Source organism: Mytilus trossulus, chromosome 3 (assembly GCF_036588685.1).
Source record: "Mytilus trossulus isolate FHL-02 chromosome 3, PNRI_Mtr1.1.1.hap1, whole genome shotgun sequence".
In the NCBI taxonomy this organism is placed as follows: domain Eukaryota; kingdom Metazoa; phylum Mollusca; class Bivalvia; order Mytilida; family Mytilidae; genus Mytilus; species Mytilus trossulus.
In genome coordinates, this window is record NC_086375.1 from 69536216 (window position 1) to 69554580 (window position 18365).

At 32.2% G+C, this 18365-nt stretch overlaps 1 protein-coding gene across 1 annotated transcript; it reads left to right on the forward strand.

The window, feature by feature from the left end:
* The first annotated feature begins 2339 nt into the window (after positions 1–2339).
* LOC134712261 (ninjurin-1-like) lies at positions 2340–6824 on the forward strand. The gene is made up of 2 exons (XM_063573634.1): positions 2340–2484; positions 6276–6824. The coding sequence occupies exons 1-2, from the start codon at positions 2446–2448 to the stop codon at positions 6618–6620; spliced, it is 384 nt and encodes a 127-aa protein (XP_063429704.1). The 5' UTR covers positions 2340–2445; the 3' UTR covers positions 6621–6824.
* The last annotated feature ends 11541 nt before the right edge of the window (positions 6825–18365 follow it).

Here is an 18365-nt window from a genome sequence, read left to right on the forward strand (position 1 = left end):
GGGTGTTCCAAACCTATGTCTCAATACAAATGTATGTTCCTAAACCGCTATAACTATGCAAATCATTGATTCAACCGAATACCCTTGAATCTGCCTTATATATAAATGATAATGAAACAGTTAAGGTTGATACCCTTTTTACTTACCGGATTCAGCATCAGGTTTGATTTCATTCTCAGTTTCTTCCATTGTCGAAGGGCATGGCAGGGTTAGAGAAAAATCAGATGTCGAAGTACCGTTCCAAAGATACATGTAGTCTAGAACATCATCCAAAACATTTAACTCTTCGTCCGTAAATTTTAAAGACGCCTGTTTAGCGCTATAAAATTAAAATGCATAAAAGAAATGCTCGTACAATTACGCACCAAAGTTTTACTCGTTTTAATTTAAAACTTTGAAAGCTCTGCACTTAATTTAAAAGTTTCGAGTAAAAATAACACATACAATCTGTTCCGGGTTGAGGGCAACACTTATAAATTTCACGGAATAACAAAAAGAATCATCCGAAAAATCAGTAACAAACAGATAAATCAAATCGTAGTTCAAAAGGTCTCTCTCTATATATGTAGTTGAACAATGCATGCACCGACTATCGAATAAGTTGAGCGCTTTTTCTTTGTGTTTTTTCTGGTGCCGCCTTTTTTGTTGTTTTGGCTTTTCGAAACGACGTCAGGTTGACGCCGTAAGAAATTTTATGCGTGTGACATCTTTTTCACCATTTTTTAAACATTCAATTTTTGGAAAGTACGAATGCTGTGGAGAACAATATAGATTTTTTGAAAAGACTAGACAAATAACATGTCTATATTAGATTTTCATTGTCGACAATCAAGTGCAAAACTAAACATAGTTTACTTTAATTACGACTGTACGCAACGTTTTTGCAAAAAATGAACGTGTGACATTGTATTCACCAAATCTAAATATTAAGAATCTTTTTTGTTTTTGTGTTTGACAGATTTTGCTTTTGAAATTAATTAATAATAGAAAAACAACATTATACTAGCCAAATCATTTTCTCACATAATAACATCAGTTATCCGTATTTTTTATTTGTTTTCGTTTAAGTATTTTCGAAAATGGAAATGGGACACACTGATATTTTGAAGATTTGCCTGGTGTAACAGAATAAGACGACATTAGCCATCAAACAAATACATCATAATGTGTTGTCATTTCATGACAATACGCGGCAAACAAAAAATAACAATAAAAATCGGTCAAAAAAAGTCGAAAAGAGGGTATATACTTCAGTTTTCATCAGCAAATGTTACCCGGGACAGCCCATTATTTCTCCAAAATCCAGAATCAAATGATTATCAACTCGAACTAATGCGTTTTAAATTATTTTAATGTAGATAAATGAAAAAGGACATTTATATCCATCACATTGATATCTTTGTTTTCATTAAAATACGATTTTTCCTGCACCTGCAGCGCAGTTTTAAAAACGAAACATACAAAAAACGTAAACGATACGAACATCGCGCGTAACGTCTTACCAAACGGCAATGCATAATGCTGAAGGTCAGAAACTTCCCCATCATCAGCTTTCACACCACGAAATTGACGAGAAAAGACAACCTTTCTTGAACGTTTCCCAGCCGAATGTAATCAAGCATAGTGTACGAATCAAAACCATAGCGAAATAGAAGTTAAAAGTTGATTAAAATAGAAGTATGGCGGCTGTAACGTTGAAACACGTGTAATAGTAAGTTTTGATACGGCTACGTTAGAGTTTTGCATCTCCGAAACTGGTCTCTGTCTTTTGTTAGCGCTACCAGTGGTAACATCTGTACTGTACAGTATGAAAGTCTGACTTTGTTAGTGCTACTAGCCGGCTAACATCCCTAATAGAATCCTTATATTAGCAGCTTATATAATAGGATCGGGTGGTATTTCGACGTTATTTTAAAGTAACGTCAGGTATCACCAGTATCGTGCGTTACGTCATTGCTTTGTACACTTAAATCGAGCTGTTAGTTTTCTCGTTTTATATTTGTCATAGCAGGCTTTCTACAGCTGACTATGCGCTATGGCTTTTGCTCATTAACGAAGGCCGAACGATGACCTATTGTTTTTAAAAATTAAGTCTCGTCTTATTTGCAATCATACATATTCTTTCTTATATATTTACATGTAAGTTCGTCTTCCTTTAAAATATAAACACGATATCAACCCAACATATAGGTGAATAAAATAGTGATTTTTCCGATATGCCCACGTCTATTTAAAACATACTACAATATGCAATAAGTAAACAAAACGGGCTTTACCAACATATAAATCTTAGTTATCTTGACATGTCTCTATATATTAGAAGTGGAAAGTTTCTATAATGAACAATCTTAAATTTATATTTAGTGTCTTTGTCAGAATATAGATAACTTTTAATGCATATATAAAACAAGAATTATAACAGACGATATCAAGAAATATAAAAATATGGCAGACATAACTGTTGGAATGAATTCCCCATACAAGGTAAACTATATCAGTTTTCCATATTACTTCTTCACTTTGTTCAATGACGTGATTGCTTTCATGATTCTTAATATAGTAAATTTTAGATGTAACGAAGGAAAATACATGGTCGGTTTAGTCGGCAAGAGTACATATTCGCGTATATTTCAATCCAGTTATTAAGCTAGGTTTACACTGCCGATCAGATCAACTCGATGATCCCGGTTGTCCAAATTTCCACGTCCAAGCTCAACCAAATTCTTGATCGAGCCTGTTTGCGACTTCTACCCGACCGCCATCCGACTATACACGACCTGAACCCGACCATTCAAGTCTCCTTAATGACTCCATCACGACTCCATCCCGACGACAAAATGATTACTTATTCAATAATTCCGATCAATTTTCGATCTTTACTCGACTAGCTAGACCAAATCAACTATTCTCGATCTCAACCTGATCTCGACGAGACCAGATCGACCTGATCGTATATGGGTCTTAGGGATAATCGGGAATTGGTCGGGTATGTCCGAACGCATGTACGTCCCAACATGACAGAGACAAGTTAATAAATGTGACGGAGCTGCATAGAAGACGAAGAAGATGGTGTAGACATCAACAGGCGCCGAGAAATCTAGGTGAGGCAGTGGCTGACACAACGACCACTGTGTGGGAAGTTTGAGAGACTTGCACTAACTCAATAAAGAGGAACGCAATGCTTATAAAAAACTTCGTTATAGTGAACACTGAAATGCTTTATTGCTCTTTTTTGGAAATGAAACCACCAAATGAGATTTGTCACTGGATTAGTACTTATGTTATTTAGCAATATGCAAAAACTTTACCATCCACATTTCCTTGCTTTCTTACAAATAAAAGCGTACTGGTTGTCAAATATATACAATATGTCATATATCTATCAAGAGATGAAGAGTGCATTTCTTTCTAACAAAAGTTTGGTAAACGTGGTGTGCCGTTTGTTATAGTTTGTTAAACGTAACAGAAGTAGAAACAAATGCATTGTTCGGTGAGAGGGGAGTGAAATTTTGAGTAATTTTAGACAATTTTTTGAGTTATGACAAGCAAGAACACGTTTAGCTAATTGAATTAATGTTAACGTTAGAAAGAAATGCATCGTTTGAACTATCAAACGAAGAAAGACAAACTGTAGACGCATTTGCAGCGAGTGTATAGTTTGTCAAAAGTTATGCAAAACTGCAAAAGTATGTAAGAAACAAATGATCAAAATTAAAGCTCGCTGAACAGTTTGTATCGTAACTGTTAGACGGAATTCGCACCAAATAAAAACAAATATTTGTCTTTTATCTCATTTTTGTGTGAAATTACGTCAAAAAGTTCGAATGAAAAAAAATTGACTGTAAGGTGACCTATAGTTGTTATCGATAATTTCTGTGTCATTTGGTGTTCTGCGAAGAGCTGTCTCATTGGAAATTGTACCCAATCTTCTTGTTATGCTACAAACATTTCTGGACAAAACAGAAAATAGCCCATAAAACAGGTAAAATATTTATCTTGATGTTCTTATAAACCTACTTTGAAAGATAACTTTATAGTCATCAGCAGTCTAACAATGAATATTATTGCACAATTACTTTAATATTTGAAAATTTCGACGGTGCCAAAATTGCAGGATTTTCTTCCCTTCTGGAACATCTCAGTTCATCCCAGGTTTTGTTTGGTTACGTGTTGCTAAGTTTTTAGTTTTCTATGGAAGGTGGACTGCTGTTTTTCTTCTCGCCGGTTACCGTTTTTCGCTATGGCTGTTTTGGAATCACTTTAAGTAATTACACCAATCTTCATAATTGAACACACTTTACTGTCTCCTTTCATATAGCTGATTCGTCTTGATACTTGGTTTAGTAGTGGAAATTCTGGTGAACGCTATCTCTCATTTTAATTGAATATCTCAAATCCTGACATGCTATTTTTTTTAGGACGAATATGTTTACAATTTTAATATCTGATAAAATTCTGGTTGATGTTAAAATGAATATACTGGATGGATGTCTTATAAACATATATTTCTCTTATAAATAGATTTCTTAATGAAAAGACCAGTTTGATCTGAAACAAATCTTCTATGATTGAAAATAATTTTCTGTGTCATCCAAAGTATTCTGTCTCTTTTTTTTTTTACATATTCTTTCTGCAAATTCAGTGCTGGTTTCCGAACATTTAGTATACATTATTTACTTGGTAATTTACATGAACATAAAAACTGCTTGTCGCAAAAGAAGATCGAACAATTTTATAAGCAGGTTGCAAAACAGTATAAGCACACGAAAATGGCCGAAAATAAATGAAACGAATTACAAGACATAAAGATAAGATTTTTTATTTTTCAGACAAATGATGTCAATATCAAAATGATAGTTTCTGACTAAACTTTGTTTCTTTATTATTCTTTTACCTGTAATTGTGAGAAAGAAACATTTATGAAACTCTGTATGTGTAGTGAAAATTTATGGTTAATTCGGGCAAGATATGAGGAAACAAAATCGACTAACATGTTACAAAGATAAACACAAATTATACCAGTAAAGTATAATCAAAGGAACGTTATTAGGACAAAAAACAAAACGGATTAAAATACTTTATGAATGAAATAATTGAAACAACCTTGTCTAAATTGTGAACAGTAATAATTCTTTATACTTGAACATGTTGAAGGGAGAAATAATCGTCATTATAATTGAATAGTCATAAATATATTTCTTGATATCGAAGTCATTGTCCTGTGTCATATCAAGTAAATGACACAAAGATTTTAGGGGTATAATAAATGTCCTTCCAATAAATTATTATAGTATGGTTTATATAATGGATAATATGACGTCTATTTTCACTGAACTAGTGTACACATTTGAGTTTTGGGGTCAGCTGTATCCATCTTCGGGTACGGGATTGTCATTCTCTGTTGAAAACCAAGTGGTGGGCTTCGGCTGTTTTCTGCTCTTTGGTCGGGTTGTTGTCCACATTTCCATTCTCAGTTTTATCAGTATAACAGACGATGGCACATGGTTCAAATCGAATTATCTCCCATTAACTAGAAATGAAATCAAGTCTTTTTGGTGTATGCGATGTAGATAAAATGCTAAAACGAGATTTAGGTTATTTGATGTTTCTTTACGTCTGTACTATGTAGTGTTAAAATGGAAAAAAATGTGGTCCGCCGACATATTCATTTACAGGAAAAAGTAAAAAAAAAAAAAAAAAATACAGAACTCCGAGGAAAATTCAAAACGGAAAATCCCTAATCAAATGACAAAATAAAAGAATAAAACACATCAAACGAATTGACAACAACTGTTATATTCCTGACTTAGTACAGACATTTTCAGATGTAGAAAATGTTGAATTAAACCAGGTTTAAAAGCTCTAAACCTCTCACTTGTATGACAGTCTCATCAAGTTTCTTTATATTGACAACGTTGCGTGAAAAAAAATGTCACAAATAGGGGAACATCAGCAACACGACCCCCACCAAAAACTGGGGGTGATTACAGGTGCTCCGGAAGGGTATGCAGATCCTGTTCCATATCTGTGACCTGTCGTGTTGCTCATGTTGTTACAAAGCCGATTAATAGTCTAATTCTGTAGGTCACATTCGTGAAAAGGGAAGGGGATTTAAGCGTCTAATACTTGCTCGTTATGAATGGTAAAAGCGGTATCTAAGATAAGTTATTACTACATTTAAGGCTGACACGTTTTATATATGTATTATTTATCTTGCTTTATCCAACTAACATATAATACATACACGTAAGTAAGCTATTTCTTTTTATTTGTAGTCAGAATCGAAAGTTCCAGGATCGAATGCTTATGACAGAAAGAAGACATTTGCTGAGGGATTACTTGATGTAGCTATATTAATTGCTAATGCTACACAGCTTAAGGCTGTAATATCTAATGGGCCGTCTCATAAATATTACATACCACTATTGGTCCTAATCTCAGTGTCGATTGTTATACAGCTAGTAGTGGCGGTCTTATTGTTAATCATAGGAGCCACGGAAAAAAGGGCAGATAATAAAGTATGGCTATATAAAATGAACAATGCAACAATAGGACTTATCGTGGCAATAACAGTAACCAACATTTTCATCAGTGCATTTGGTATTGAATCTACGAACTGAAAAATCATCAATAATTTACAAATGCTGCGCATCATAATCTAAAATAGTTTTGAAAAATATATATGCTTAGTATTTATGTTATCATAATATAAATAACGCAAATTGAAGTTTCACATATTAGTATCATCTGCATTGTATTTTTTGTTGTTGTATTCTATATGTTGTTTATGATAGGATTACGCTTACGAGATTAAGACAACATTTTTGATAATTAAAATCAAGTCAGAATAAGCTACATACAATTCAAGTTCGTGCTATCACATTGTAAGATTTTTTTTCATCATTTTGGTAGAACTTCTTTTGATAAAAAAAATATTTTAATTGTGAATTTTCGTATATACATAACACTTTTTTTTGTAGTAATACATATTTGTTTTAAAGCTTCAGATAAAACAATAAGATATGAGATGAAGTTTGGCGATTTATTTTATGCGATACGCATACAGAAAACCTAATTGTGTGGCGTCTGTAACGTACTAGTCTGCAACAAATTTTAGAATCTTTATACTTCATAAACATTGCATCATAGTCTTATCATATATATTTTTTTATTATGTAAGTGAAATCATCTTCTCATTGATTCGTTGGAATTAATGATAAGCTTAAGCCTTTTCATGAACCTGTATTTTATGACACCTTATTATTAACTGTCGCATGTATATTCATTAAAGTTTGAGTCATATCTTAGATTTAGATAAGATTCATTTAAATTACTGGATCCTTATTAATTTGAAACAACGTATTCTTAAAGGTTGTTAATCTAACTCAGTAGTAAAACCATTATAAGATTGTTTTTATTGATCCATTCGTACTTGTTTTTTTTTCGAAAAATTCAATAAAATTAATAATAAATATATATTGCTATATATGCACATTTATGCGAAGTAATATTTTTACATCCTGTTGATACTCTATACTTATAATTTATTTTGGCAATGTTCAAGGTCATATGTTTTCCAGACTGTTTATGGTGTCTCAGTTACAAAAATGTACGATGCGTACGAATTGGTACTAACATATGAAAGAACAATTTATCTATTAGTTGTAATAATGGCTTTGAATGACCTTTCAGTAATAGATGCCAGTACTATCATATCGTTGCTTTGTATCTATTGTTTTTATGTTAATTGTTTTGTGCCTCGTACGTACTGATTGGTTTCAGTCAATTGCAACTGTTCTTATATTGTCCTGTCACAAGCAGATATAACCCCGCCACATTATTCATATGCTTGTCTCCAACTAGGAGCCTGTAGAACAAAAGCTGACGTTGGTTCATGTCCGTTATATGTGATTTTCGTGAAGTGCTTTGGTAGAAACTTGGCATTCATTTTTTAAGTTTGAATTATTTTACATTTTTTATTTCTAAGTATTTATCATTGTCGAAGGCCGTACTGTGGCATTTAATTGCTTACTACCACTCTGTTGATTGCTTGTTTTATTCCTTTCTTCCATAACATTTGAACGGAGAAACAGCAAATATTGCAGTTTTCAAGTCTGGTTTGATCCAGTCCTTGTTCTTCACCTTTATATTGTAGTACGTGCGTACTGGATTTCTTTAAAGTGTGTTATAAAAGGACTAACAGACCAAAACGTTTTACCATGAATATATTTAGTATCATACTTAAGGGAGATGAACCGTTTTTATGAACATCATCTGTGAATTATAAGAAAAAATACATGCATAAAGTAAAATATCACATAAAATCTTTTTTTTCTTCTTCTGCTGAATGTTTCGTTATAGGTTTTAAATAAGGTGATTTAAATCAAAAAGTACATTCGCACGAAACGATAAATACATGTTTCTTACACTAATGCAAATACATTGCCTTTCATTTAAAGTTATCATTTGGAAATTTTGTAACAGTTTTAGACTACCTTTGTTCACGGCAGTCATTCGGTATTATAACGAGAAAAAATGTTGTAAAAGAGTAAACGGTGGTCAAGTATTGCGAGAGGGTTGTGAACGATCTGGTATAGGATCATGAAGTAAAAAATCTAATTTAGGGAATAAAGTTGACAAACATTGGAAAATTAAACTGTCTGTCGGAATGGTCTAACATTATGAGCAGTACCTGAGAAAAATCAAGGTTAAAATTCCACCCTTTTTTTTACAAAACTACAAATGGCAGATTGATTTTGAATTTCCCATACAAGGTAAATATAACAGTTTTCCATATTACTTCTTCACTTATCAAGGACGCGATTGCTGACATGATTTTTAATATTGCTTTAGATGTAAAGAAAGAAGGTACATGGTCGGTTTAGTCGGCAAGTGTACTTTGACTTCGAGTATTTTTCAATCCAGTTAAAATACTAAGCGAGTATGAACGTATCTTTTTCTGTGACTTCATGTTCAAAAACTACGAAGTAACTATAATAATGTGTTACAAATCCTTTGGCAGTGGTCTTTAAAACATAATATGGGGTTTCCATTTGATTTTAATAAGGTTTTACGAAGACTTTGCATTCTATGCCTTGCAGTACTTATGTGATCCAAAATGAAAATCACTGCACAGAAGAACACGAAGGCACATTTCATAGAGGACACAGTTAACTAACATAGTGTGTTATTGAGTTTTGTTTGTTGTATTATGTTTTATGGAGTTAAATACAAAGTATATATCTACCAATTGATATTACCGTTGTATTTCCTATCATGATTTCCTTGATAGAGGATAGCTGCTCACACGGTAGCTATTACACCAAGAGATCCAAATGGTAAAGTTGAAATCATCCTTTCATAAATTTTACGGACGCCATCACGAGTTGGTTGACTGTTGCGGAACAGGGGCGAATCCAGTAATTTTAAAAAGAGGGGAGTTCCAACCTTGAACAAAGGTGGAAGGGGGTTTCCAACTATATGTCCCCATTCAAATGCATTAATCGTCCAACAAAAAAGGGGGGATTCCAACCCCTTGATCCGCCACTGTGGAATATCCGTTTCACTGATGACATCGGAAATGTTTCTTATATCGTAACTGCAATCCCCTTCTCGTTTCACGAAAGTGACCTTCCGAATCAGACTATTTTTGTAATAACATGAGCAACACGATGGGTGATACATGTGGAGCAGGATTAGACTACCCTTCCAGAGCACCTGAGACCTTTTCATTGGGTTCGTGTTGCTTCGTTATAAGTTTTTTATGTTGTGCTTGTATACTATTATACGTCTGTTTTTCATATTGCTTTTTAGCCATGGCGTTGTCAGAGTTTATGTTCGATCTATGAGTTTGAATGTCCCTCTGGTATCTTTCGGTCCTATTTTATAATCATCTGATGCTTCGCCCATTTAATATTATACTTAATTTCTACATGGAATATGAACTGTTTTTGTACTTTTCATATCATTTTCAACGTAAATATTGAATCACATTGAGTAAATACACCTATCTTCATAATTGACCATACTTTTCTATCTCCTTTCAGATAGACAATTCGTCGTGTTACTTGGTAAAGCAGTGGAAATTCTGGTGAAAACTATATCTCTGCTTAAAAATTGAATATCTCAAATTCTGACATGTTCTCTTTTAGAACGAATATATTTATAATTTCTTCCGATAATATTCTGGTACTCTTAAAATGAATGTACTGGATAGCTTTCCTATGAATGTATATTTCTCTATTAAATAGATTTCGAAATAAAATGGTCAGTTTGAAATGAAACAAATATTATATGACTGAAAATACATGTTTTGTCATTTTAGTATCTCTTTCTTCTTTTCATACATGTATTCTTTGCAGCGAGTTTAGTGCTGTTTAGTCAATTCGCTGGTGGTCGATTATATTCTGTTGTCCGTATGCTAAGTAAAGGTGTTAGACCACCAATTGCTCCCTGCAGTTTAAAACGTATGTAAAAGAAGTCCTACTCTGACACAAAATAGTGCTTTTGATATCATTGTTTACCTAAACTAACCAACAAATTGCAGAAATGAAACTTTTGGTGAAAGGGAAATATATTGAGACCATTTTGAGCCAAAATTCATTTGTCTATGAGTTTGCGTTAAAAATTCAGGATTAATGCGCTACATACTAGTAATACACTAATTTAAGATTTCCAGAAATCCGAGAGTTATTTTGGTAGTACCTGTGTTTTCAAAATCAGAAATTTCTTATAAGACTTTGAAGAGGGGGCAATACCTTTTTGTGTTAACCTGTATGGCCCTTTTCGAGGTGTTGTTAACTGTTATCTGAGATCAATTTAAGCTGTTAACTGTTCAATCCACTTTGTTAACTGTTATCAGCATTTTTGCCTTTTTTGTTAACTGTTTTTGTGTTAACGGACCTCCTATTGCCTCCCTCTGAAAACTGGTTGGAAATTGGCATGTAGAAAGGTGATACATGTACAATTCAGGATATACCTGGTTTCTTTGAAGTTAACTTAATAAGGTAAAATATTTAGAAAGCTGTGAAAATTACAAAATTTGGTTGAACAGATAGGGATTTTTAATAGGTGGTCTGACACCTAAATGTGATTTACTCTGTATTATACAAAAAAAAACTACTTATCTGAAAACAATAATGCCTGAAAATAAATGACACTCGTTACAAGACATAACTCTAACAATTTATTTTTCAAACTTTTCAAATGATGTCAATATCAAAATGATCTGTTCAGACTAAACTTAGTTTCTTTTATTCTTTTACCTATAATTGTAAAAAAACTACGTATGTTTAATTCGTGGTTATGGCTTATTCAGGTACGAAAAGAGGAAACAAAATCGACTAACATGTATCAAAGATGAACACTTTCTGTATACCAGTAAAGTATATCCAAGGAATGTTATTTGGACAAACATTGCCAATAACTGAAAAATACATAGAACGGATAAAAAGACTTTATGAATGTTATAAATGAAACAACATTGTCGAAATTATAAACACTAAATTCTTTTGACTTGAGCATGTAAAAGAGAGAAACAAATTTGTCATTGATTTTTAACAGTCATATACATTTTTTGATTTCGAAGTCGTTGTCCTATGCCATATTTAAAAGTAAATTACACAAAGAATTTTGGGGGGTATAATAAACTTCCTTCAATAAATTATACTTGACTTCAGAATGGTTAGTATATTGAATAATATGACGTCCATTTTCAATGAACTAGTTTATGGGTTAGCTGAAGCCCACATCAGGGTGCGGGGGTTTCTCGCTGTGTTGAAGACCCAGTTGTGGGCTTCGTCTGTTTTCTGCTCTTTGGTCGGGTTGTTGTCTCTTTTTTTACCCCATTTCCATTATCAATTTTATCAGTAAAATGGATAATGGCACATGGTTTAAATTGGATTACCTTCCATTAGCTAGAAAGGAAATTCTTATACTCATAAGAAAACATTAAAAATCCTTTTTAAGATACTTAGATGCAGTTAAGGTTAATTTGATTTTTCCATACCTCTGTACTTTGAAGTGATACTAATCAAGTAAAATGGTCAAAATTGGGGTCCGCTGTCATATTCATTTACAGGAATTTAGCGTCTGATACTTGTTCATCGAAAGAAGTCAAGATTCAATATGTAACAATTCAATTATCAGAGCCATTTTAATCCGTATAAATTAAATGTATTGTAAATTCAAATCAAACTTTGATGTTGACTTTCAAAAAGCATTGTTTTTTAAAAGGTATTGTAAGAACGCTCACATCGTAGTTGCAACCGTCTCTGATGTATATTTGTCTTATTGGCAATCATGATACATCTTGTTTTTATATAACTGGCAAAAGCGGCATCTAAGGTGAGGTTAAGTACATTTTAATGCTAGCACTTTTTGTATCTGTAATATTTCTCTTGTATTATCCAATAAGCACATGTATATGCGTATGTAAGCTGAACTTATTTCATTTTATTTGTAGTCGGAGTCGAAAGTACCAGGATCGAATGCTTATGACAGAAAGAAGACATTTTTAATAAACTATTGAATCTTTGCCAAGGGATTACTTGATGTAGCTTTATTAATTGCTAATGCTACACAGCTTAAGGCTGTAATATCTAATGGGCCGTCTCAAAATATTACATACCACTATTGGTCCTAATCTCAGTGTCCATTTTTATTCAGCTAGTAGTGGCGGTCTTATTGTTAATCATAGGAGCCGCGGAGAAAAAGGCAGATAATAAAGTATGGGTACATAAAATGAACAATGCAACAATAGGACTTATCGTAGCAATTACAGTAACTAACATTTTCATCAGTACATTTGGTGTTGAATCTACGAACTGAAACATAATTAATAAATGCTGCGCATCATAATCTAAAATCGTTTTAAAAAATAGATTTGCTTAGTATTCATTGTATAGTTATATCAAATAATGCATATTAAAGGTTCGCATGTATTGTAAACAATCCTTTGGTCGTGCAATTTATTTTCATTTTGAATTCTATATGTTATTTATGATAGGATTAAGATTGGATGAAAGAAGTTTGCTACTCAGTTTCAAAATAACAAGCTTTTCATAACACTAGTATACATTGTTATGGGATAAAAAAGAAAGGAACCAAAAAAAGCACAAAATGTAAAAAAAAAAATGTAGGTTAATGTGCTTGTCTTGGAGTTACTAGCCATAGAAATTTTGGCGGGAAAATGTTCTCTCTTGATTTTTCATAGCTTTATTATGGAAAGGTTTAAGTTCTCAAAAACAATTAAAAAATAACAAAGATTTTATTAGACTTTTACAGATGGCTTATAATTATACATGTAAAAGATTTATAAAGAGAAAACTATGGATCAATGGGCAAAAAATGTTAAGGCATTCAAATAGATAAATTCCGAAAATCAGACAAAGATTCGAAAACATGACAAGCAAACATCCTTAACAAAACTTTGCTATACAGTCTAATTAAACCTTTCCAATTTGATGCTCTCAAACTGTTAAGCGCTTTTATCATTAGGCAGAACTTCTTTGCAAAAAAAGCATTAATTTAAAATTTTCGTATAAACAAAACTATTTTTTGTAGTGATACTTAATTTAACTTCTAATGGAGATAATTTTCATATTAAAACAACAAGATATGAGATGAAGTTTTGATCACTTGTCCAATGCAATACGCTTACAGTAAAAATAACGTGTGGCTTCTTTAATGCCTCTGTCTGCAACAAATCTAAGAATCATATAATTACAGCATATAATACATGTACATAAAATCCTAGTCTTATCATATATATTTTATTATATAAGTGAAATCATCTTCTCAGTGATTTGTTGGAATTATTCATACGCTTAAGCCTATTACCTAACTTTTATGTTAAGACACCTTAGTAACTGTCGCATGTGTATTCATTTAAGTGTGTGTCATGTTTTAGTTTTATATACGATTCATGCAACTTAATATTGTTAAAGTAATTTAACACAGTAGTACAATCTTTAAATATTGTTTTTATTGGTACTCACATTGTTTTTTTTAAATAATTAAAGCATTACTAAAAATATTGCTATATATGCAGTTATGCGAACTAAATACTCCTACATCCTGTTGATACTGTTTACATAATATTTATTTTTGACAATGCACAAGGTTATATGTTTCTCAGAGTTTTTATGGCGTCTCAGTTACATAAACACCTTTGGATGCGTTCTGATTGATACTGTAGTCTTGGAGAGCATAATCTAAGTATTAGTTTACTTATAAAAGAGGGACAAAAGATACAAGAGGGACAGTCAAACTCATAAATTGAAAAGGAAATTGACAACGCCATATGACTAAAGTAAAAAAAAAAATATTATTAACTACGAGTACTCTTATATTGGTGCTTTGTATTTCTCTCATGTTTGATTTTTCTTAAATTGTTTTGCTAAAAATTAGGCATTCAGTTTTTACGTTTGAATCGTTGCACATTGTTCATGATAAGGCCTTTCGTAACCAACGATACGGTTTAAAGTTGTTATCATTTTTGAAGGCTGTACTATGGCCTTTAATTGTATATTTCTACTTCATTTGAACGCTGGTGAATTGTTGTCTAATCAAACCAAATGTCTTTTTATTTTTTATATTGAACACTTTTAGCGGTTTACTATTGTTGCATATTTGCGTGTTTAATTCTAAGAAATAACGAAAAAATGGAGAATTTTTTTTAATAGAAAATAAGGGAAACTCTTCACAGTGTACGCTGACGACCGAAATTTTAGAAATACGAATATATATAAATAATGTCTTTAATACAATGAGAAGGATTTCAAGCATATGTTTTCATTAGTCTGCCTGGTATGGATCAGACAAAATGTTCCATGATTTCTCTCTAGACATGGATTCAAGTAGCGGGTAACGTACAACAATATGCATCCAACATTTCAATTATCCCACAAGTTTAGTGAATACTTACCCAATAAACTACATGTTACATGGTTAATTCCCTTGAATGGAAAAGAGGAGTCAGAACAATGAACATTTTTATTCTTTTTCAGCATTATACAAATATAATTCAATTTTACAAACCAGTCTGACGCATGTATAATTCAAATTTTATTGTTATCTTTTATAACATTTGCATAGAGAATCAGCAAATACACGTTTTTAACTTGGTCTGGTTTCAATCCGGTCCTTGTTCTTCACTTTTATATTATAGTACGTGCATACTGGACTTCTTTTAAGTGTGTTTTAAAAGGACTAAAAAATCAAAACAGTTTACCATTAATTGAAACATACTTAAGTGAGATGAACCGTTTTATGATTAAACATCATCTGTGAATTTGAAGGAAAAGAAAATGCATAAAGTAAAATATCACATAAAATCTGTTTTTGAAAGTTTATTGTAATGAACTAAATCAGACGATTTAAATCAGATAGTACATCTGCGTGAGACGAACAAGTATAAATACATGTACCTTACGCCTATGCAAATTTTGTAACATTTTAAGACTACCTTCTAGATCAACTATTATTACCGACTACTTGCCTAATAGCATCATCTGTCCGTCCTGCATACATTTATATATTTTATAAAAAGCGAAGAGTGTCTCTTCTGACTCCCGTGAATTATTATGCACATTCATATCTACAAAACAAAAATACTGGTAGAAAAACTAAAGAACAAAAGCTGTCAAGTTTCTGACTTGGTGCAGACATTTTACTAAGAAAATAAACCATGTTTTCGAGCAAGATAACAGGTCCGCTTGTATGACAGTTGTTTAATGTTCCGTGAAAGTTACAATAGAATTAACGGCACCAATTTTTCTTGCACCAGATGCGCATTTCGACAATACATGTCTCTTCAGTCATGCTCATGGCCAAAATATTTGAAATCCAAAGTTTATATAAAAGATGAAGAGCTATAATCCAAAAGGTCCAAAAAGTATATCCGTGAAAGGAATCAAAGCTTTGCATGAGGGAGATATATTCCTTAATTTATAATAATTTCTAAAATTTTGTAACAGCAAATTTTTATAACACAAAATAATCCGTATTTACATGCCAGTACCGAAGTACTGGCTACTGGGCTAATGATGCCCTCGGGGACTAATAGTCCACAAGCAGAGGCATCGACCCAGTAGTAGTAATATAATTAACGGTACCAATTTTCTTGCACCATTCTTACAAATTAGGTGAACAACCGAAATAGACATAATATGTGTTGTGGTCACAAATTGGATCAAACGGCTAAAACTCTGTAAACATTCATGGCAGGCAAACAACACAACTGAACTAAAAATTCAAACATACTAACAATTCAATCAACAAAGAAACCAATAAAAAAGACTTTGCAGTAGATAACAGTGAGTAAAGGCATATAATTCTTTAAACACTTACCCGATAAAGTACAATATAAGAAAGATATAAGGGTATTCAAATTGAAAACAACACAATGAAAACTCTATGTGTATGAATCGCATTTATGGTCCCATTACCAAAAAAACGCCAAAAGCCCTAAAACTGAAAGCTAGATGTACATTTAGCGAATTATGTCAAAAGTAATAACGACAAATCATAATAATAGCACAAATGCAAATAAAGGTAAAACTGTAAAGCAGATACTATTCTATATGAAGTCAGCACCTAGAATCAAAAACCCAGACCATCCTGTATTATTTGTGTTGTAGACCCTGATTATTTATCTAAATGATTTTGGTATTTTTCAGAGAACTTTTTGAGGAAAAAGAGAAAACGATCTTTTACAAAACCCTCGCTCATTGATTTTTTCGTCAGGCACTGATGTCGATTTACATATTCTGAGTAACAGCTTCAAACTCCCGACTACGTTTTCATTTGGTAAACTGTATATTCCATACACGGATGATTTTGATAAATTGCTGCTAAGGTGAAGAAAATTTATAATTTCAAAATTGAAATCATTCGTATGCCATATACAAAGGTATTGATATGGCCGCTGGTGTCAAACTCCGGGGAAATGTATAGAAAAAAACCAGAGAAAGCTTCATATGTGGTGTTTGTAATCTCTTGTTCAGGACTATTAATGGGTCCTAATCAGTAAAGTTTATATAGTTCTTGCAAATAACATCTTAAGTTTAACTTTATGTTAATTTAAAGGATGTAGTTTCTTTCCTCTTTCCTCAAAATGTAGGAATAGCCAGAAGACACTAGCACAGTGTATGTAAATAATATTCAAAAGCAACGATTTGAATTCATAGGTATAAATAAATGCACAAGTAATTCCAATTATTTACAATAATATATACAAGTAAATAATATCATTTAAAATATCAATGTTTAATCATTCTTCAAATGAAAGCACTAAATTTTGATTTACATTAAACAAAGCACCAAAGGTATACTAAATTGACATTATGCATAAGGTAAAATCACAAAAAAACTGAACTCAGAGGGAAAATCAATTTGGAAAGTCCATAATCAAATAATCAAATAACAAAACGCAACAAAAACGAATGGACAGAAACTGTCATATTCCTGACTTGGTACAGGCATTTTCAAATGTAGAAAAAATGGTGGATTAAACCTGGTTCTATAGCGCTAACCCTCTCACTTTAATAACAGTCTCATCAAATTGGCACTCACAAAGTAATATATAATCAAAGTTCAGTCATTTGGCTTTGTTTAATCTATCAGGCCAATTTATACACTTATCTTTGATAATTAAGTACTTTTGACATTAAAATGATTTTTAAAAATAATGAAAATAATAAATTCTTTAAGGCTGAAGTTGAAAGTGTGGGTAACTATTGGTTTTCTTTTTAAATACGTTTTTTCAGACTTTCCTGACTTTTAAATGCGTTACTACTTTTTCTTTCATTTTATCTTTATTTTTCCAAAATGTAGGAATAGCCAGATGACACCCTTTCCTCTACGTTAATTGTGGTTTTCTAAGTATACTCCCTACAAAATGTGTCATATTTTCATAACCTTTTGTTTGACAACCAGCTCAGTTACCTATCAGTTTTATCATATTTTAAAACAGTATCACATATTCACAACACTTTAGCAAAGTATAAAACAATCTATCATTTATAATGTATACTTCCATACTACCTTCAGCTTCTCCTGTAGCAGTTTTTTTTTGTATACGCATACGAAATAATAAGCGGGTTTTCAATTGTATGTTATCGAACAAGGAAGGTTTACAGTTGTGGACGGTAGACTCATAGAATATGTAAGACAAGTTCAATTTCCGTTTTGTTATCGACATATGCATGGTATTAATAAAGTCAGTTGAGGAATGTTTTTTTCTCTGTAACCTGATATTGTGGTTAGACCTTGAGGATATGCTGTTTGGTGTCGTTTAATCCTTGCATGAACTTATACATCAGAGGTTCCTTACAAATCGGGGTTAATTTTTATAAATTACTGTG